The sequence below is a fragment of the Gnatocerus cornutus genome, chromosome 6 (genome assembly GCF_029298725.1).
Source record: "Gnatocerus cornutus isolate USDA-ARS CGAHR chromosome 6, icGnaCorn1.1, whole genome shotgun sequence".
Lineage (NCBI taxonomy): Eukaryota > Metazoa > Arthropoda > Insecta > Coleoptera > Tenebrionidae > Gnatocerus > Gnatocerus cornutus.
This window is the reverse complement of record NC_142238.1, coordinates 17,975,570-17,999,116: the sequence shown is the minus strand read 5'-3', so window position 1 is coordinate 17,999,116 and position 23,547 is coordinate 17,975,570. Positions and strand designations below refer to the sequence as shown.

Below are 23,547 nucleotides of genomic sequence, written 5' to 3'. Positions count from 1 at the left end.
ATTACGTTTATTAGTGTCGCGTCATGTCTTTTCCTAGGGTAAACGGAGTCGAGAGGTTATTCCGCGAGTGCATACACATAAAAAATACAAATTAAAGAACCCAAATCAGGTCTAATACTAGAAAAACGGTGACGTAATAAGAAAATATGTTTAACTGGCATACAATGATGACTACGTTTCGGCGAGTTGGCCCCCTTCGCGCCACACAACATCCTAAAAAACCGAATACTTGGCGAAACTAAAAAGACACGCAAAAACGAAAAATCAACGACAATAATTCCATCGAAAAAAAGGTTCAGCGTTCGTTGTATGCGACGTGCGATGCGAAGGGCGCGAACTGTGCCGAAGCTGAACACAGGGCGCGGGCCCGGGGAATGTGGTGGGCGCGGGAGGATTCGAGCGAGATCGATCGACTTAAGGGTTGGGCGAATAGATGCGGATGGCCTGGATGGCGGGCAAGGAGCAAACGGGGCACTGAGCCTCGCTGCCGTCGCAGACACGGTTGGCACAATCCATGCAGAAGAAGTTGTGGCCGCAGGGCACCAACGCGTGCGTTACTTTGGCCTCCCCGCAAACGAGGCACTTGGCCGAGCTTAGAAGGGAGTCCGCAGGACTCGTGCTGTTGGCGGGAGAAGGTCGAGCAGGCGCCGCCACCGCCGGATACGACCAGATGGAAGAGAGCGCCGTGGAACTGTCGAAACTAGGCGAATCGCCTAGACCTTCGTCGCGATCGCTCGAACTCCAGATGGCGCCGAGATCGCGACCGCCGCTGCTCGACGAGCTGCTAGAGCACGAGCCCGAGCTGGAGAAGGCGCCGGTGCTGCCGGTCGATGACGCCATCGGAAACTGTTCACCGGGCTCGATGTAGTTAAGGATGGAGCTCAGCCCCGACTTGTACAACGAAGAAAAGAGATCGCTATCATCTAAACCACCTAGCCCCAGGCCATTGATGGAGGCGCCATTTCCTGTTCGCATGGCAATGTGCGCCTCGATTTCCCTCCTTGCCGATTCCACGCTCTCTGGAAGCCCCGTCACCTCGAACACGGGCTCCTTGTCGCGACTCGGCGTCACGATGTACGTGTGCGTCTGGTGCTGGATGCGCTTGATGGTGGCTCCTTTCGGGCCCACGACTAGCCCCACGACGCGATATGGCACGCGGACTTGAATCGTCACGTGGCCCGGGATGTTGGCAGGAGGGCCCGGAGGCGTACTCGCTCCCGAACCCAAACCAGCTAGGTTGTTCTTGCGGGAAGCTCTGATTTGGGAAAAGTGTTCGGCTGCTGATAGGATCTCACGTTTGGCTTTGGCAACATCTTCTTTGCGACCGGTCACTACGAACACGGGTTCCTCCCCGCGGACCGGTGTCTTGATGTAAGTATTTGTTTTGGCCCGCAGAGCTTTGATCTTGCAACCTGAAACAGAAAACACCGAATGAGTCTTTCTTTCTTTCCTCGACCATGGACTGGAAAAAAGACGACAAAAAATCGTTGCGGTTCGCTTATAGGGTAATAATTAATATGATCGGGGCATCGGCATCGGCATGGTCTGATCGCGGAGCCGCGCAGACAAAGCTGGTGGTGGCGACGCCCTTCAACCTGCCGACAGGTCACTCGCATTCACCTTGTGCGCGGGCGCTCAACTAAGCAGACTGCGTGCGAATGCTGCTGCTCCTGCTGCTGTTTCCCGGATGCCGACGACTTCCATTCAAAAAATACAAGAAACTCATTTTCTGAACGCAGACGGATCGATAAAGCCATTTCAATATTTATTTTCTTGTACAGTTAGTACCTCTCATGATTAAATGAGCAAAAAACGCTCCGACGGCGGCTCCGACTAACGGATGTTTAGGCGTCTGCTAATGCACGTTGAGGCGACACAAAACGACAAATGCGACACATACGCGACGGTACAAAAATCTAATATCTACTCGATGCCATGAAATTGTTTCCATCTTATCGATTCTATGGGAAACTGGCCTCGCACGATTCCTCTCTCTCGTAGCCGCCAAGACAAAAACTCTCCCAAGTTCGATGGTCGCAAAGATATGGAATTTTTTGAAGCCGAGACGTCCCATGCGAAATTACCACCTTTCGTTTCGTTCTTTTTCCAGACCCAATTTGGCCGCCCCTGGCTTTTGGCCGGCCGCAGATAAATGTATCACCTCGGTGGCGTTGAACTAATCAAGAGAAACCTCTTGTTTCTTTATTTGTGTACAAGTTGTGCAGAAAGTTGTATCGGTCTTTAAATAACAAACGGCAACGGGTGCGTTGCCCAGGTACACGAGGATAACCTTGGTTTGTAAGAATGGAATAGCATCAGTCCAGTCCAGGTAAGGTCGGGGATTTATTGTGGACCACTCTTCATGGCTTTGGACTGGACAGCGGTTTTATTTAAAGAATTTATCTCTGTTGGCACAAAGACACAATGGCGATCTCGAGGACGTTTTTATCATCGATTCCGCCTAATTAAAATGTAAAGTGTGGATATTTGGGTCCCTCGACATTGAGCAATGCTCATGCAGGAATATAAAATATATCAACGTCATAAAAGCAGGAATGTAGGAGGTATGCTTGGATTACAATTAGGAACGATTTCTTCGACATGGATTTTTGACTGCGTTCAAGGACACGACAAGAAGAATCTACGAGATTTCCGCAGAAATTCTTGCGTTTGTAAAAATTAGAAGCCAAAGTACGAGAGCCAATGAAACAAACTGCATAAAGAATGCAACTCTCGAGGCTTAATATAGTCTTGACCTCCGCATCGCCTGTCTGCCGAGGCTCACGCTAGAAAGGTAATCTTACAGCATTGACACTCTTGCAGGCCATCCAGAGGAATCGCTTAAAATTTGGAAAACTTTGCCATTCACAACTCGAATTGGTGATGACAGTCGAAGCAGAGATTTTTGGATTGTCAAGTCAATAAAAACTCCACAACAAGCCCCCTTTTCATCCGACGAAACGTCTGGAAGTCGTAAATCCGCCTTTTTGTCGCCTTGTCTACCTACTTGCCACTGTCTATGTAAATACTTTTGTACACTTTTTAACGACACTCGAGACGTCGTGTATCAGTAGGAGAGCCGATAATGAAAAGCTCAACGATTCGCCTTTTTCCAGAGCAACCGGTCGAGATTCCCGCGACGCAAAAAACCACGATTTACGGCCTAATTAAATACATTACTAATCGTAGTATCAAATTCTCAAAAGGCGCACCTCCAATACACTCAAAAGTCCATAAACGGCCGCATCAGATGCTCCTCACAGCATGAGAGAATGTTCAAATGCACCCGCTTAGAAAATGTCACGACGCTGGCCGACATCCAACCGATTACATTGCACTCTCGTTTCATTTTATTCGTCGTTCGTCTAGCTGTGCTGTCTAGAAATATCTCTAGGGTAAATGCCACCTCGCAGGAATAGCAGCGTCCTGCGGACGGATTTGACTCACCGCGGAGATTTTAAATTGACGACAAATGGCAAAAGTTTCGAACGCTGTGGTCAAGCCCCCGTTCATTTTGTTTTGATGCTTTTCCGCTCTAAACTATTTTGGCACATCAACAACTGTTTCATTAATGAAATTGCAAAAATGGCGGTGGAAAGAGAAATTTAGAGCTAATATTTGACGAAACGTGTGATGTTATTTGCATGTCCTTTTTAAGTTCGTTCTGATAAGAATATTTAGGGGGAATTATCGGTCATTGCCGTTATCCAAACATTGCGAATGTTTAGTTTTTGGCATTGTACTTCCTCCTTCTGTCCGCCCAGCGCTTAACTTTTGCCCCTCGTGTATTATGCATGCAGCCCGGAAGAAAATCTGGTCATAGCACAATTTGTGGCCTAGCTCTTTTTCCCATAAATCTCTTTGCGATTTTTGTCACGAAAACCAATCGATCCGCAACGGTCTTCCATTCCATTGTCCTGTGGTCAAATAACCTTATCCTTTGAAAGAGGTGATGATATATGTTGATAACACTAGAAGCCTTCTGTGCCTCCGTACAATAACTTCGATCTTATTAAAAATAAATGGTGTTTGTGTCGTGGAAATTTCGAAATAAGCCAACGCAAGGTCAGATATTCATCGCAATTTTCGCCAAGGACACGAATCCCCTTTATCTGGCAAGCTATCAATGACAAATAGAGTGCCGAATTGTGCAAAAAGCGAATTATCGCCGCTTTCACGGTGCAAAATCGTCGGACCGGTCTTATATGACATAACCCAAATATTCGATGTTGTACAATGGCGAAGGATGTCAAGAGTAATGTTACGTCACATATGCAAAAGATAGGTGGCGTCATACTCGTCTACCTGGTCGACTAGCGCGACCATATGTAAATAATATGACCCAAAATAGGGTCACTGGGTTCGGGTTGCATGTGATTGACTTTTTATTAAAGAAATTCAATTATTGCTTCCGGAATTTTCGGATTTGAAGCGGTGCCAAAGTGCAGGACGTTAGAATCCTTGGAGCAGGATTGTTTTGATTTACGAGATGATTCACGAAATGGACCGCAAGAACCGAATTGGATTTAAGGGTGACAAAAAGTGGCAAGGAACGGGAAATGTAACGTTTCTTTCGTCCAGGACTCATGCCTAATAAAACCTAATGTAACTGGCGGTTGATAGTTCCAAAAGAGTAGTTCAAGTCATTATTTCTGTTTTCCGGTACAACTAAGGGAAAACAAGCTAATTTATCTGCGAAATAAAAATTGAAACCGCCTCATAGCGTCTGTTCCGAGACTGCGGCCATTTAGTAATTTTTCGCACTAGTAATCCGAAAATTACTCCACACAATGGCATTTAATTTAGCAAACAATTCGTTGTCCGCGCTTCAATTTCCCGAGATAATCGGTCCAACACATTCTTTTGTGTCGATATCAAGCTCCATCCCGCTCATATTGTACCTGTGTTGAAAATTGTCCGAAGAGGACGCGTCTCGAATACATTATCTCCGTTACAAATATTTTGATTGGTCTGGTTCACCATTTGTCATTTGCGTAACGTTTACGTGAAGAAAGTCTTAACGTAACCGCGTCGAAATTACATCACGCCCAACAATAAAATTTAAATCTTGGAATTTCTTCAGTGACAAACAGCGCATCTTCACCTCTCCACTTTCGTTTCGACCTGCGATAAGTATGAAAATAGACTCCGGAAGACAGAGCACATTTGTGTCAAAGAATCGAGAGAGGTAGATGGCCTTAAGTATGCACGAGTGTGGGTGCCATGTGTCAAACCGCGCGACTCTTCTCAACTTGTAATTTTTCTTCGTTTTAATTAGAAAAAGCGCATTGCGGGAGTCTGACGAGAGCCCACGCAGAGTACCATTACACATTTAGTTTTTTGAGCAATTGGCTCACGCAACTGCGCTACTGGTCTTTACTAATAAATACAATGACATTTTTAAACGCGACACAGTTTCATAATAGTTCTTAATACGTTAATTGAAAATGCGACTAAGGCTAGACTCTAAAAATAAGGCGAAAGCGTTTACATACATTCTTCCAGGTGCGAACCACTTTTTCATGCAAAATATAACTGGTTACATCACAATTAGGTGAAGTCGCTGGTCTTTGTTAAAATAGATGACATATTTTGGATGTAAGGCGTGATGAGAGCGCAGATCTGTCAACGCAACTCCTGCTGCAAGTACCCTCAAATGCAGAGGAATGTTGGCGTCTTTGGAGCTTTATTTTAAAAATTCCTTATGAAAAAAGATCGACTGAACACTTGGTTGCAACATAACAGCCCTAGATTCTGGATTTCGTGCCAAAATCGTACCATCCACCGACATCTGGCACCATTGAAAATATATGAATTTGTAGAAAATGAAATGAATGCATTAGAAGATTTTCCATTAGGATGACTAACCACAATGTGCTAGGATTTGTCGAGCTAATGCATAATACCGATTGAGAATAAATTTCCCAACTTCCAAGACCGTTTCAGGGACACGTGTCCAATCCGTCTAACCCAGTTATTTTCTTCGAAATATTAGAAACGACAAAGAATCGATTTCTCCATTTCATTTTGTAAACCATCCCTTTTTTAGACGGAAGCTCCCCTGAACCGGCAGCTGCTGGCAAAGGTGACGATATTATTTCCCAGCAGGATCAATACCGTACAAAATTAGAGTAATTACGATTTAAATACGTCGTTGAAATTCAAACGGATCCTTTGTTTCGACAGAATATCCCAGATTAAAAGATACGCTGCCATTTAGCAAATGGCATCAACTCCTCCGCATCAAAAGGACGTGGCAACCATTTGCAATTGGTCGCTCTTTGAATTTTGGCGTCAAAACGAAAGATAACCGATTTTTGTGCGGGGACAAAACGTGCTTTTCTCCCCTGTCCCCTATCTTTAGCGCGAGCTTATCAGGAGATAAAACAACATTGTTAGTGTTTCTGTCATAAAACGCACCTTTCGTTCTCGTTCGCGGATTGGAACCCTCTTAATTATTTTTCTCGCTTTTCGCCGTACACGAAAATCGGCTTATCGGAGACATTTCCGTTAATGCACGTGCACCACCGTAAATTTTTCGGCAACAGGAAGAAAGTTTCGACGGTTTCAGCTGGCACTTTTCGCGATCAATAGTGCCAACCTTGCTCTCGTTATCCTGCGTGTGTCGAGGGGGTGAATTGTTAAGTAGTATTTCCATTTTCTGATCATGCGAAATTAGCATAAACGTTACGTTTCGCCTCACGTGTTTATTTTTCATTTTGTTAGAGGACACGCGTTCTCGTTACTGCGCACGAGCGATTATTTCATCCCCTTTTGAAGGATTTGAATTTTTAATGAACGGACACGATTCAAAGAAAGCTCGCTGATTGAAAAAAACGGACATGAAACGGTTATCGGATCTGGTTTAGCGAGATTGTTTTGCGGGGGAACGAGCAAAAAATTGCTGACATCAACGACTTCTCTAAAATAACATTGAGGGGATTTTCAAAATGCCACGATCCAAGGCGAAAAATCGCTTTTAGAGGTGGAAGAGCACAACTTTCCTGCGGAAAAATACGATGCGGCTTTCCTTAAAAATTCCATGAAAGCCAAATAGATGTAGGTCGCATGGAGGTTTTATAAAGAAATAAAGCGGAGTGCGTGTGTTCATTACTTCGATTTTTAAAACGGACGCTCGAGATAATTAAACAAAAACAGCTGAGCGAAGCCAAAAATATGCTGTCGCCGAATATTTGAATATTGTTAGAAACAGGCAATTAAAATTTCACAAATGCATCGATTGTGCAGCCCAATAAAGTGAAAGTGTCCTCATGTCTGTGATGAACCGAAACAAATTATAATTATTATTAATCAACAACAAATTATCACTCTTGCAGAACTGTTCAATAATTTTTGTTTATTTGGAATAAGTGAATGTAAACATATTATGCGTTAAATGCAATAAAAGTTGTCCAAGGAATTTAGTGTTGTCTCTGATTAATTAAACGAACTTCGATGATTACTTTTCTTTATTTATTACCCATTACTTTAGTTAAAATATAATCTAAAACTGCAATATTTGTAATATTTTTTATGAAGCGATAAAATATAAAATATTGCATACTAAAGTTTCCCATAAACGTGTTAATTTTTTCTTTATTTTAAAAGTAATGGTTGTAAATTCGATTTCGCGTCTTGCGTTTTTTCTTCGTTTTTTAAACTCTCATTCACGACTTTTATAACAAGACCGAGATAAAAAAATACACGGATCTGGTAGATTTCCGTGCCAGAAAGTTCATTGTAGTAGTTTGTAATTGCATACTTAATTAGGGTGGTTGCGCCGTAACACGTTTCCGCAACCTCACCCCTTTGGGGTAGTTTTCCCTCTCAAGCATAATTTATGAGTTCGATCGTCTCCAGTAAAAATCCAGTAAATATTTAGAAGCCCTCCAGTCGGCATTACGACCCCTTAACCAATCAATTTTCGTAGCAGAATGAAGAAACGTAGTCATAGTAACTGCTGCAATGCGCGGTAGGGGTTGCAGACGTCACATGACCTAATGCAGCGCTCTCCCTCCCCTCGTGACCGCGAAAGAGGACCCGGTTTAGCGCCGCGACGCAGCCGTCGACCCCGGCAGTTCACGTTCAATAAGAGTCATTGCCATCGCTGGCTGCTTCCGATATCCCGAAAATTCGCCAGAAAGTAATAATGACCGCGAAGGGTGTGGTCTGTTTTTCTATTAATATAGAACCTTGAGATGGCACTTTTTGAGTGGGACAATCTGGGACCGACATTTTTCGGTTGGGTGGAAAAATGTCGGTTTTTGACCCGATGCTTGCGTAACGCTTCGAATCTTTCAAACGCTGACTAATTCCCGTCACATTTTCAGATGATCTAGAAGTCTGTTCTTGCATCTTTGTTCAACAGTTATCATAAACAAGAAATAATGTGTTTGCTGTTGATGTAATGGAATAAGATGCACACGCTAACGACTCTGTTCGGAGAAGCAGGAGATAAAAGCGGGATTTAACTTACGATCTACACCTTGCAGGACCTAGGTCATACACACCTGAAACAAAGAACAACATTAGTCATCTAGTACCAGATTTAAACTAGCTACAACCCCCCTGAGACAATTTTCTAATTGCATTCCGCCTGTACACATTCTCACAATGCCTGTCAGCTTTGCCTTCGTGCCTCATATTCTCGCTTTTCGCCTAGTCACCTTTTTCCGACACGAACAGACCTTGCTCCCATTTTAATGAAAATCACACTTTTTACTCCGATTTATAATCAATTCGTTATCGGAAGCGTAACGACAAATCGAGGTCGCAGGGCGATTTTTCCGCCATAGATAGGGATCGAGGACTAAAATGTCCCAAATTGATAGTTTAGCGAGGACACCAATCCAAAGATCTCGCAAAATTATCGTATGAAAGAGGGTTTATTTCCCACCCCAGGTGGCTCGAATTTTTCCCTTTGCACGTGTGCAAAAACGGTAAAACGGGCGGAATTCGCGGTCGACCTGTGGCTTCCTCCACACGTGTGGTTCATCCTTGACAATTTCTGGTGGAAAAACACCTTTGTGAAGACTACTGCGACTGTAAATTCAACAGGAAACTCCGCCATGTCATTGCCAAGTGCGATGCCCATGTTAATGCGCTCCTTTCCTTGAATTTGTATGAATGTAATTATATTGTTGAGTAATCAATGGTCATTCAAGTTTGACTTATCATATTTTGATGTGGTTGTAGAAACTTTTTCTTTAATTAATTTTAATGCGGGTTATGGGAACAACAATGCGAGCGTGGGCCGAGCTATTTACTTGTCCGCCTAATTGAGTTGGTATAGGTCCTTCCAACAAATGTTTCACTTAGAAAACTCGGAGATTCCGGCCAAAAGATTAATTTTCAATTAAAGCAGAGCAGGTGCGAGATGGAAAATGCAATTGTTCGATATGAGTCAAATCGGGTCGGATTGGTGGCGTGGGCAGATGAAGAATTAAACGTAGAAAATGAAAATGTCCACAATCAATTCAGCGATAGCATCATATACCGTCACGTCCACGTCCCGGAATATTTCGAATCGTCTGAAAAACAGCGACGTAGGTGGCGGAAGGTGATCGTCCTGCTTACAAGTGAAAAATTCGGAAAAAATCCAACAACCACGATAATTGGCACAAGCAGGATTCGCGACCTTGCGCGTCATTTGCGATTATCGATTTAACCAGACGGCTAAAAATAAAACGGAATCCCTACAACACAAGGAAACTTCCAATCTTTTAAAGTGTCACGTTATTGTCTTGACTATGAGGCCGATATCGGATTTATTTTTAGCATCATTCAACAGCGACAATATCGCAAGGTACTAGTTTACCGATTAGTACGGACCAATTAAGCAAGTATTTGATTGTTGTGGCTGCAGTTCTTTGTTCACCGGAGAGAATTCCAGTATGTATAGACGTCTTCGTCATACTTCCTGCTGTCTCACACAAGAGGCCTTGAGACGAACCTAGTTCAACATCCGCGCACGGTGTCAGCCCGAAGGAGTAAACCAGTCGTTTTACTCATTTCACTTTCATTCAATCGCTATTTCCCCAATTTCGGCACGACCGACGAATTCTGCATAAAAGACTTTCCACGAGGCCGCAACTTGCTGATAAAAACTCGCAGCACACAAATACGATAACAAGTATCCACTACTATTATGTTCAAGGCTTCTTGACTGCTTACTGTTCAAAAATTAGGGGATGATGACCTTTAAAGGTGTAAAGGTTTTTTACCTATAACTATAGCCGTTGAGTTATTCATGGAAGCTAATAAAAACGCAATGTAAAGCTAAGGCAAGGTCTTTCCCACGATGCAACTACACTTGGCATTTTTTGAAATGTCTTCTTAGTCAAAATAACGGTGCTGCATATTCAGTCTTATTGTTTGGTATATTAAATTGGAAATGACCATATGATAACCTTCTTAGAATACCGATATTATCATCAGAAGTTTTTGTATCTTGCAACTGAAAAAACATGAAAAGAGGATAAAATTCTTAGTTCTACCTCCAGGTGGTTGGACATTTTTTTACAGACAAGTCTAACTTCCGTGGAATGTCTTATACAATTTGGAGCGCGGAAGTCCCGAATGGAAGTTTACACACAACACATGCACCGCAAAAACTCCAAATGTGTGCCACCTTTTCATCCCTAAATAAACCTTGAATCCGCTGCATAAATAACAGCAGTGTAAATAATTGCAGAATGCTTCATTTCCTACATTTTCCCACGTACAATGTAAAAACTGATCGAATTTTATGTGTTTTCTTCGTGTCAACATTCCTAGCGAAATTGAAGATTCCTTCATTTAATTAAATTGCAGTCTAGGCATACTCCTCATTTATTTTGAATACCGCATTTCAAGGTCATAATTTGTGACAGTTGTAGAGCTTTTCGACAAATTTAAGAGGATTTATGTATTGAAAACAATCACGAACAGGTCTTTGGGTGTTCCAGTACTCGTTTATATTCAATTCAATGGATAAATCTTCTCAAATTTGCCGTAGAGCACCACAATTTTCACAAATTATGACCTTGAAATGCGGTATTCAAAATAAATGAGGAGTACAATTGTGCATCGAAATGTTAAACGTGTTCAAGATTAGATAATTTTTTGTGGAGAAAAAACGGGAGCTAATCACACAAGTTGGAACATTTAAATAAACAAAATCGGATGTTTTATTAGTAATAAAACTTTGATGTTTATTGTGTGTATAAGAATATTAGCAACGCATAATTTATTGTTTGCTTAATGTAAATCTTGTTCGTTGTCAAGTTTACGGTTTTTGTGGGCCGTTTAAACTGGGATAAAAGTCGCGTTTTTCGCTTATGATGGCAATTACGAGGTGTTATTAAGTGTTCACATCGAGAATGACGTTTAACGAGTAATAATTTCTCTTAAAATATGGTTTTTGTTGTGAAATAGTGCACTTTTTGCGGCAACGTGAAAGATGCTAATTTACGAAATTCCAGTACATACTGTACATTTTTCTACAGTTATTCTAATTTCTAACCATTCTCTCGTGAACTGGCGTAACCCAATTAATCCACTCGATATTAATTTATTCCAAACTCGCAAAGTTGTCTTTTTACGCCTGAACACCTCCTGATTACCATAACGTCCGCCATCTTGGCGTCCATCTTTCCAAATTTAAATAAACGCGGGGATGCAACTCCTTAAATGGTAGTCGCGACCCAGCGTGACCATGAGCCATCACAGACAGTGGCCGATGGTGCAGGTTGACTGCATTCCACACCATCGTCTCTTACTTTCTACCACATCACTCGCGATTTCTTTACGCTGACCCATAATCCGTAACAAGTGTACAATGCGTTATTCTAATGCGTACGTCGGAGCTTGTACGGGCGCGCCAGCCATGACCTAGGCCACTGTTCAATGACTACATGCACCCACACGAGGTGTTGGAAAAATCGTCGAAGCGCAGACCGACGTGCTCTTCCCCTTAACTTATCACGAAGAGAATTTTCTGGGTCCACAGTCTAATCGGTTTTTATCTCGGTCTATGCAAACATCTCAGCCTAAAATTCCGACTTCTTGGAAGGTCGGCAATTGACGCCTGCGGTATCGACTGAGCTATTACGAAGTCACCACCAACAAAGGAAACTACTGTTAACAAAGTAAAGAGCAATAAACGGCAGGTAGATTTTTCAGCTTCAACACTTCTTATCGTCTTTCCTCCAAGTTTGCACGTGTTTTCATAACTCCTCTTTTTTTGGTTTGAACAAACAATATAAAAGTCTGATGCAAGGCGTATGTCCTAGTTTCGATTAACCCGCTCGAAATGATGTAAAATAAATATTTAAACGAGCCTCCCGAAACTAAATATTATAACAGTTTGTTAACATGCATCGAGGAAACAAAAAAAAAGCAAAACGGAGCTTCCTCTCCACTTTCGAAGACTTATTATCTTATTAAGTTTGTTGTTGTGATTCAAGGTTAAATTAATTTATTATAAAGAAGAGATAATGAACTTTTGAATAATTTATGTAAATAATTTAGCCGCGATTAATTACCTAATAAGTTCGGACTAATTTACAATTAAAATTCTCACAGAGATTCTTGGACTGTTATCTAATCAGATGCCCCCCAACAAACGCTCTTTTCATAAATATTGACTGATAACGCGCGATTAAAAATTCGACAGCTGTTTTCTTAAAGCAAACACTCTCCTGTACAAAGTGAACAGTGATTTGAACACGAGGTGTAGCAATTAACATTGCCAAAGTATAAAAAATATAAAACGTCCATTAGTTCGACCCGACACAGAACCGAAATTACTCTCATGTGGAAAGAGCTCATAATTACAAGACTTGGTTCGATAAAACTCTTGGAATTGATTTAAATGAGGCTGTGCTCTAGGGGGCTTTTAATAACAACAGCGTTCATCTGGCTCGCCCAATTTTATTTATCTGCGGCTTCCTCAATACATAGATAAACGTAATAAATTCGAAGACCTTAACTTCGGCATTGACATAAATACAAAACAGACAGAGAGGCAGAGGCGGCGCAGACCTCCAAATAAACCTGAAGATGTCGAAAGCTTCGAACGAAACCAACCGCGAAATTAGTTCTTCAAGGAGAGGTTGCAGCGGTGTAAAGGTGCACGTACACGGATCGGGCTGAAAATGCGACTTTCAAGACCTGGGGGAGAAATTGGATGAAGACACGCGCTTGCGTAGGTGGGATTAGCTGCGGCGCCCAATTAGGATCTTCTAGGAACCCGAATGTTGGAAATATGTCTTTAGTGGTCGCAACAGGGTGGCAGCTGCGAAACAGACCTCGGCCAAGGTTCGGTCTTTGTGAAGGCTCCACATGGCAGCCTTCCGGCCAGCTGCTGTCGCTCCCGCCGCTCAATTATAACCCCAACAACCTCGGGCACAGGGAACAGTCTGTTCCCACCAAAACGCGCGATTTTTTCAAGTACCAAAACCCACATCGACAAGGTATCGATGGTAATCTTTATCCCCGACAAGGCATCCGTTGCATGACATAATGGTCGAGGTATTTATACGAAAAGATGCCCATCTCTTGAATGTAATGAGAATAATAAGAAGTGCCCAGTGACACATGACCGAGGCGAGTGGAACGACTAGCTCTGGTCAATGCCTGGGACAATCTGAGCGTTAACAGGAAGGAACGATAACTCTGGGAACAGACCATGAAGCTACAACGATGTGCTGCTACGTTTTCTTACCTATAAACCTGTTACTTTATTCTTCTCTAACCTAATTCGAGGTGGAGCAAGAAACTAACCTCTTAACTGCGTCGTAAAAAATTTAATTGTACCTTGTTATACGGAAATGATAATTATGTAGGTATATGTGTGTCTTTTTTACAGTCTTCACCTAATCACTGGTAATGTTTTATGCAAAACATGTTTTGTCGAGCGACGACCGTGGAAATGAATCGTGGTTATGTAGTTTGATAATGCTATTATCTAAGACACAGAAGAAGATCGTCATGGTCATTGATAAAAAACTGCAGTTTGATAAATTCAATTAGGAGCTTGTACACATGAGGGGAGATAACGAACTTATTGTGGACAAATCCGGTCTAAAACTAACCTCGTGCTTTACGTAATTATTCTAAACCTTAACGTCGACCTTAAGGAGGATCAAGAGAGCAAGTGCCAAGCTGTAAATTCATCGTCATTATCTAACACGCCCTAAATCACTTGGCTGCAGCTGTTTATTATAAGTTTTATTATCGAATATTAAGTAAATAGTGATTTTTCCTGCGCCATGAACAGTGTGTATTCATAAAGAGGTTGAAGGTATGAAGCAACTTCCGCTGTTGAGCACTAGCAGTACTACATGACACGTTTTTTCGTCATTACTCGAATCAGCTGCATCCAGGTAGATTTATAAGAAACAATACCCTGACCGTAGATCCTTGAACCGTCTAAAAAACAGATTAAAACTTGAAGGTCTTGTAAACCGAGAATGTACAAACACGGAAATACCTGTAAAGTTAATGCCAAATCGTAAGCTTTATGGTTTAGAACAGTGAACTTTTATTGTCCCTGGAAACAATCAAAGACCCCAATGGCAAAGCAACAATAATAATTGTTATGGTTTTTAAACATGATTATTGAGATAAGAAGAAACATTAAATCGCTACGTCTCAATAAAACTATTCACTCCGTGTTTGCTCAAGATGTTCCAATGACCCTAATGAATACAAGAAAATTAGACGTGCCAAGCACAAAAACGCTTAGACACTTTAAAAATAACTAAAGCGTTAACGTACAGTAGATAAAAATAAAAGCCTAATGTGCGGCCACTTATTAAAAGCGGAATTCTAAAAAAGCACCACCGACACTTTCACCGACAGAGGGAGTCGAGTTACGACAAGGAAAAACAGGCTGACTCAGCTGGAGGCGGCGACAACTGTAAACAGAAACTTGGAGAAACGCAACATGTTACAAAATTTTCGAAACGGGAGAGCCAGCGCCAAATTATCTAACCAAAGACCAACCACCTTAGCCAAAAGCCAAGAAATTCAGACTATTCCGGTTGTGGGGGAAATTTAAGAAGCGAATCCAACAAAAGCGGGATTTTCTTGATCTCCTTGAGCAACCAAAGTATGGATTTTTTACCAAATATTCCGTCTACTTCTCATTCATTCAAACTTTGTGACCTTCCTCGATCTCGATCCTTTCAAGATTTAAAAGCACTGCATTTATCCGGAGCCAATATTTACAAAAGTCCGTTACCACGTTCGACTTAAAATAAGTTATCTACAAATATGTGTCAAGTAAATTTGCAAATAAAATTAGCAAAATACGTTGAATGATCTGATCAAATCTCAATATCTCATCATCCCAGAGGTAAACGTGTCCTTCTAATCGGTTGAACAGATAAATAGACGAAGCATTAATACCCGAGGCAACGATCTTCAATCGTGATGAGAAAAATTGATGAATACGGAGTTATGTCAAGGTTATTACCATGGTCCAAAGACCCATTGAATCTAAAAAAACAACATGTAGGATGTGCTCATGCTTTCCCGACCATCTGCTCGTTCTCGCTTCATCCCTTTTTGCCCGCGACAATACCGGTAGTGCTTTATTGTTACAAAATGGTCGTGCCGTTGTCATATTTATTAAATTGATAAATCGCCTCGCGTAAAGGCGGCAACAGCAACAATTCCATGAACAAACGAAAAGTTTTAACAATGCAAAACTCCCACCTACGGCCGACTTTCGCTCATTAATTATTACATAGGGGACAACTGAAATTACATAATCGATTTGATATATTTTTGCGGTGCGTGTCTTTGTTTCGGAACGCAATCAATTGGGGATTAGGCTTGTCTAAGTCACGTGATTAAGTAAACAGACCGGGATTTAGGCTAGGACAAATTGCCCCGAAAGGTCAAATCTGGTTGGAGGATAAGGAAGTGAGACCTGCCACTCCGGAGGTAATCCTCGGGATGATAGGATAAATAAATGGGGGACAATGAACACACGGAGAAAAACGGGTGGCTTGAGATGGAAAAGACACAATGGACAGGGGGCTGTTTTCTTTTAATTTTCAAGAGTGTGCGTTTACCCCAGAAACTGCAGAAAAATATTTAGATGGGGTGGAAGAGGTCCCGGAAGAAAATCGGGCAGTAACCTCTGATTATCACCTCTAACAAGGCTGTAATGACACACATAGCGTTAGAGACAATGAATGAGCAACATCCTTATTTCGTAGTTGTTTGCTACAGTTATGCCAGCACTGGTTGTTTAGCAATAACCATTTAAAAACATAAAGGTTACAAGTCGCGTAACGAATCCGAAATATCAAAAAGCGAGTATTGGGCAAGAGAATCGGATCAAATCAATCGAAGAACTACCGTGCATATTGAACAATACCGAAGTGGGTGTCGCAGAGAAAAAGACCAAACTGGGACACTTACCGCAACTACCGCCTAACCCCAAATGACGCAATTTGCACACTAGGCAATAAATCCCATTTTTTCGAATTTCGAAGCGGGAAAGTACGTTTCAATTAGGCGTTATCTAATAGCGTGTTTCTTATCTCGTTATGCACTTCGCGCCCGCCACGTGCAGAAAAAATCCGGCAGGTATTTTTGAGAATGTCAACGACTTTCTTGCATCCCTCCAACTAATAAATCGGCGGTCCCACACATGAAGAACTCGCCTAACCGCCAGCAACCTGATCCGTCTGCATCCTTTTTATTATTGCTTCCGAACCGCAGCACTCAGACGGGAAAAAAGAAGAAAACCCTGCAGACTTGGACTATTCGCGGAATTTTTCGGTAAAAACTTGCACGCATCTCGTGGCACAGATTTTTGGGTGTTTTTCAATGTTTAATGTGCGCGCTTCTATTGTTCCAAGACGAAGAAACCAACCGACTGTTAAGAGCTCTGCCTTCGCCGACTAGTGAATAAACTCGCGGCCTTGGGGGATCACCATAGAAGGTCAAGGAAATTATTACGCGAGATACATTTCTTTAGCTTCAATTGTGCGATCGTGGCGTCAGAAATATTTTGAGCACGCGGGCCGAATCTAGATCATCAAGTTCAAGTACTCCAATTTTTGACATTTAGAGACTAGTTATTAGGTTCCGAAAGTTTTAAAGGACAGATCTTGCTCAAAACTGTTATGAAACGAGCACGTACAGAACAGGTACAAACAAAAACAAAGCAATATCACTAAAGCAAACATCTTTGTTTACCACGGTTGTGTAAAAAAATTCTTCACGGGCGCAACGGCCACTTTATGCCCCATTTTTAATTAGCCGAAACCACATGCCCACTTTTTAAAGACAAATATTTGCACCGAATATTGTGACATTCTGTGCAAATAAAATGAGCGCTTTATCTACTTTATGCAACAAACAAGACTAAATTATTTTTGGCATGGGAAGCAGAGAAGGTTAAATATTGGCCAACTCAATTCATGAAAGCCGAAAACTGATTTTCGGCGTAATTATGAATTTTTAGCAGCGACACACCCAGATGAGGTTTTTGTCCGAACGAAAATAAAGTATTACGCCACTGAAAGGTAAATAGACGAATGAGTCGACATTATTTATGATTTGCTATTTTATCTATAATTGCTTCAACACCTTTTTGGTTTTTGGTGCAAAGCACAGCAAAGACTCTTTAAATTTTAAAGCGCCTCGGCCGAAAAATGAAAGTTTCTCGTGTTATTTCCCAAAGCCAAAACTCGACTTTCCAAGAAGTCACCTTTTAATCCGCTAAAGTTTGAGCTCAGCTGGAGTTAATCCTTATAGCCTCCATAAAACCCATCCCTTTCGAAGTGTCCCTTTCCAGAATTTTACGGTGCTGGATTCCCCCGATGGTTTTTCTAAGCAAACAATGTTATCAACCTATTTATCACCCGCCCGCGACCACTCTTGGCCTTTAGTATACAGGTTTAGTGAATTTTGGAACAAAACAAGTCAGTTTCATTAATTATGTAATGATATTTAGCAAGTTTAAACGTCCTCGCAAGAACAAGGTTGAGAAACATTGACCCAAAGTTATGTGGATTAAACTCGATTCGATTTAGTTGCGAAAAAAGTATTTCCTCGTCATTTTTGCTGTCGATGCAATTATCGACCCATTTGAACAGTTCGACGAGGAAGCGTCTGCAGATTATGTTATTACGACGATAAAACGCGTAACGTAAGCAAGATCATACGCGTTTTGAACCTGACCTCGTGTAAATTAATCCTGGCAATTTCCCACAGGTAGCTTATCGGCCAACTGTACTACCGGCGGCGCTACAGAATTTTTCCTTTGCAATTGGCGATTGGTCAGAAGGGGGAATGTTCGTCGTAAAACGGCCAAAAAAGCTCGCGCCGCAGGTATTCGCTTAATCAGCCCACACGAAAATGGCAAGAAGAATGTTTGAGATGCAGTAATTAATTTTTACTTTTGATTTAACCAAAGTGAATTGCATTTCTTTGCCATGCACGTCGTGCGATAAATGAGTTAGCGTTAGCGTGGACGCGACGACGTTTAACAAATTAAAACGAAAACGAACGAAAGGAATTGTACTAGAATGACCGTGAACTCGGCTGCAACGCAACATTCGTTTTTTGCAACTTTAAATAGAAATTGTGGATTCATTCAACTTTTTACGCGCGCAATTAACATGTATACCAACTACGCGACTCCGGGAAAACCTAGTTACTTTTTCACGATTGATTGGCAAAACTGCGTCATTTTTGTTTTAATCAGACGATAGGTCAATGATTCCGGTAAGAAGGTCGACATGTTGAACAATGTAAAACATCTCTTCGAAAAATGTTTAATCCACATTCTTCATGACTTTAGTTGCCAGCACTGCTTTCTTCGTTCGGTGTGATGAATGAAGAGAGGATGAGGAACTGTTCAACTGATTAGATACTACTTTCGGGTGCCTAGATTACACAGGTAAACAAACCGTCTTATCATTTTGTTTGTTTACGACAATGCGGTAAAAATGTTAGATCTGGCAACGGTGTCTTTTCTAACGGAATAATTTACAGGTCCCTTTATTAAAAGTTCGTTAAAATTGGCTGAAAACGTTTGAAACCCGAGATGTACTTATTTCTTGTTTGTTTAGGACTGATGTAAAAATTTCTTAACGGCATGTTTTCTAACCGAATTACTTACAGGTTTGTCCATTAACAACCCCATTTGTTCACCCCTCGTTACGTCATATGCAGCCTCCTCACGCCATTTCAAAAAATCAATACCGACATTTTAATATTTCAGCACAGACAATTCACGAGGGGCTGTCGACGACACCGAATCAAACGCAAGAAATCCCAAGAGCTTTCCCTCACTAGAAGCGGAATGCGCCTATTTATATAACATGTTCTTTTATTAGAAATGAGACAAAATACGACGAAAAAGGTACAACACACACTACATGAGCTATTTTAGGTAAAACCAAAGAAGATATTTCCAAAAACAAAAGGTTCATCGTTCTACCTTGGATCTACTAGGCGTGTCCACCATTTTCGTCGATTTCGGACTGACAAAAATGGTAATTATAAGCCTTAACCTCAAGAAAGAAATATAAATGGTATAGTTATTTAGACGAACAATGGTTAGAGTGTTAGTTACAGTACCATTGCTGACCACACTACCACAGTCGGAAAAGATTACCACGCCTGTAACTGTTATAACCGAATTGTGATTGACATCTCTAGAAATAAAATATGTATTATAAAAGGAGCCTCCACGAAAGAATGAAGTCTGTTGGTAAAGAGGAAGGAAATGATGAATGAACTAAAAAAAACTCAAGGGCTCTTGTGCCTTTACAAAGATAAAAATATAATCTAATTTTAGTGGCTCAAGGCCGAGAAGGGAAGCCCTAATCTCCGCGGCCTATTAAAAGGACCGTGCACCTTCCAGGTAGAAACCGGCGCTTTGAACATAATAGACAAGATAAGTAGAACATAACCCAAATCGTCGCTTCAAGGCTGCCACCTATTTGGAGATTTTGTCTGCAAATTAGGAAGAACCAGATCAATCATTGTCAGGAACTAACCTTATTTCTTCTGCTTCAAATAGATCCACCCACACTCGTTCCGTTCTTTGACTATATGTAAATAATAACAATAGGCAATTGAACCTCTGCAAGGTCGTTTCCCACCCTTTCCGCCAGATCCGCATCAACAAAAGCCGTCGAAACACTTCCTTTTTTTCGGTTACATCCCCTATTAATTTCACACAAAGAAGATAAGGTCGCTTTGCACTCTTCAGGTAAGAAAATTACCTGCAGAAAGGTCGAATGGCAGCTGTACCCAGAGACACTCCTCCGGTTCTCACAGTCGCCGAAAGTATTTTCTTGGTGAACCGTCTCTTTTATTATCAATAGCGAATGTAAACGTACGAAGTAATTCTTAACTTCCTGTGACTGAGTCATGAAAGATTATACTCCGGCAGAATACAAAAATTACGGGACGAAGAACAAAGAAACGAGGCAACATCCTGTATAGGTGGTTTCCAATGTCGATCAATATACCCGGTGAAACATATAATATTACACCCTCATCGTACAGCGACAACATCACACGTACGACGTGGCAGATAATGTTGGTGAAAGGTGGAGGTTTTTAAATATGTATCAATCGATTGCCTGCTACCCCTCGGAAAATGGTGCATTCATAGATCAATATTTCGTGCGAGTCACTATGACTAGGTGAACAACCCTCGTTTCATATTTAGATCGTTAGAACTTGATATAGTGGTTGTAAGTTGGTTCATAATGAAAATCTGAAAGGGTGCGCTGAGGGGTGCATGGCATGAGTGAAACGGTTAAGAAGTTGGTCATGAAGGGGCCCAAAATGCTATATTTTTCAAAATGTGCAATATAGTCGGACCTCTGTTAAGATAGATACAGTCGCACCTCGATGCAACAGACAAGGAATGAAATAAATTTTGTTGTCAGTTTCGAGCAAGTCGCGCATTTTCACTTTAAATTAGCTATTACACAATTTAAATAAATTCCGTTTGTTTCATTTCATACAGACTTGACATAAATGACTAATCTGTGATTTTAAAACCAACCGAAACATTTCAAATTCAAACGCCCTTGGTACAAAATCGACTATTTGCGATAAATAAATTTTGCGTTTGAATTTCAGGTAAACGCAACAGACCCGGATTCAGTTAATCGTAAATAATTAAAACGTAATTCACACAGATTTATCTCCACTATATTGATTTTGCTCTTTTCACTTCTGCTGAATATTACTCAAGTTTATCACGTCGAAGCAGGTTTATTGTCAAAAATTAGCATTTGTTTTTATGCATTTTTGCTTAATTTCGCGTTGTTTTTTTTCTTCCAGAAGGCTGTGCAGCCGACCCAATAAAACAACCAAATCCGTAATTTACTGGAAACACCTCGAATTTTCAACGGTCAATCGATGTAAACAATCCGTAAAAACTCGGCAACAAAGAAGCCGCTTTAACCGAACAAAGCCATCAACTTTATTAAAATGAACTGTTAACGTCCCCGACAAAAACATCGTGAATCAAGTGACCACAAACGTCAGAACCATCTTTTGTTTATGCAGGCAGCCAATCAAATAATTTTCGAGATGACAACCGAATGAACATTTTCACGGAAATAAGAAAAGTGGCCGACACGTTAGACACAGCGTTTCCTTGGAAACGCCTTGGATGGTTTTTCTGCTCAACTGACAGTTGGATAAAAAACGGGTGATGGGTGGTAAAAACGCCGCTCACTTGTTTCCGGTACGCCGCCCTGTGCTCCAAAGGGTGAGTAATTAAAGGCGTTTTTGGACGTGATAATGGTAATAAATCGTATTTTCAATTTTTTGACGGGCGTGATAATCACAATACCTGGGGATAATTTACAACAGCTCTGTCTGTATCAGTGACAGTTGTACGTAGAAAAATGAGTGGTGAATATGTCCGGGTTGCTTCTGGGGAAATACGCCGCCCCCGGTCGAAAAATGTGAGTAATGAAATGATTAGTAATAACAGCATGTTATTTATGTCGGGGGTTATAAATCATATTTTGATTTTTGACAGCTCGTGCTAGCCCCCGGAACTTTTGGCACAGTCGTTGAAAACAAGATGTAGAAACGTACTTTTGTTTGATGACACGCCGCCCCTATCATCAAGAAGTTATTTTTTTGAAATCGTGCGAAAATTAGTGTGAATCCGCCCCCGGAGCGCCTAGGGTGCACTCACGCCGCCCCCGTTGCAAAGGTGAGTAATTAACCAATTGCTGGAGGCAGTTCGTTCAGATCGCGCAACGAATTGTTTTTCAGCAGGGCTGGTATATCAGTGCTGATTTAAAAAAGTGACAAAAAGTGTGATCGTGAGAATGATGTACCGCCGCCCCCATGAGATAGATGAGTGTGAAAGTCCTACCTTGTCTGCCCACGATCTCCGCCACATGCTCGGAACTGGGAACCGGCACACACTCCGTCATGTTCTGTGACTTCTTGGAGCGCACCTCGTCGAGGCCCACGCTGGCGAGGCCTCCGACGAAGGGCATGTCTCCGGGACTTTCGGGTTCGGCAACGGCGCTCAAAGGTTCGCTGAATCCTAACATGGAAAGTTCTAGGGCGAGCTGAAGGGCTCGTTCGTCGCCGATGCCACTGGGGCGGTCCATGTCGGAGAAGAGGCTGGACGCCGGCATTACGCGCACTGATTACTGATTGTCTGTCCGGCCCTCAAACGCAACGTTCATAAGACATAAAAACGACGCTAAGTAGTAAAAACGATTCACTCGTACAAAAATATATATGATTTCTAGGGTCTAACCGTTGTGTGGGACAGCAGACACGTATGCCCTGCTGACTTGTGACTGACTGAGTTCCCGGTGCGAGAGCCCGGCGTGCGCCATGTGCCCCGGCAGCGCAAGCGTTCCACAAAAGCCGGCCCGCCAACTTTAAAACCTCCACATCGATTGGTAGCCGGCACCAAGGGGACCGAAATGCCACGGAAAACCTCGACGAGGGGCTGCAAACAAAGGCAAACACGTGCTCCGTTTAACCGCTTCAACCGGCTTTGGAGAATTTGCGATTTTTGATGGTTTTGTTGCTTTTGTCTTAATACGAAGACGGAATTAAAATGTCTGATTTGGAAATCGATCATTTCAACGACTGTCAGCTTTACGGAACGATGATCGCATGCTTGGACCGGAGATTGTCTTCCCCTTCTATCTTCAATATTTGAAGGTGATTCAGATTTATTGTCGATTTGACTAGATTCTATAAAAATTAAATACTTGTTTCATTACGTAAACAACACATAACAGATAACGCGTTAGAGCAGTAGTAGAATGCAGGAATCGTGCTTGAATCTTGATATTTAATAGTGAAATTTGGTTCACTAGTTTACTGTTTGTTTTATTACCTCAATCACCACTAGACAAGTTGCTTTATTTTAGAATGTCGCGAATTGCGAGGTTCTCTAAAAGCATATTTATGCTAGTTTTTCCGAACACGAGTTTTTTATTTGAAAATTAACGAAACCTTAGATTGTTGTCTAAATAACCTTTAAGTAATTTATATAATTTGTCTCTTTCCCAATTGGGTGACCAT

At 41.7% G+C, this 23,547-nt stretch overlaps 1 protein-coding gene across 1 annotated transcript; it reads right to left on the bottom strand.

Moving 5' to 3' along the window:
* Positions 1–319: 319 nt before the first annotated feature.
* On the bottom strand, positions 320–22,839 carry LOC148173591 (RNA-binding protein MEX3B). The gene is made up of 2 exons (XM_088038164.1): positions 22,370–22,839; positions 320–1,412 (listed from the first exon to the last, which is right to left on the bottom strand). The coding sequence occupies exons 1-2, from the start codon at positions 22,638–22,640 to the stop codon at positions 415–417; spliced, it is 1,269 nt and encodes a 422-aa protein (XP_087894290.1). The 5' UTR covers positions 22,641–22,839; the 3' UTR covers positions 320–414.
* Positions 22,840–23,547: the final 708 nt, after the last annotated feature.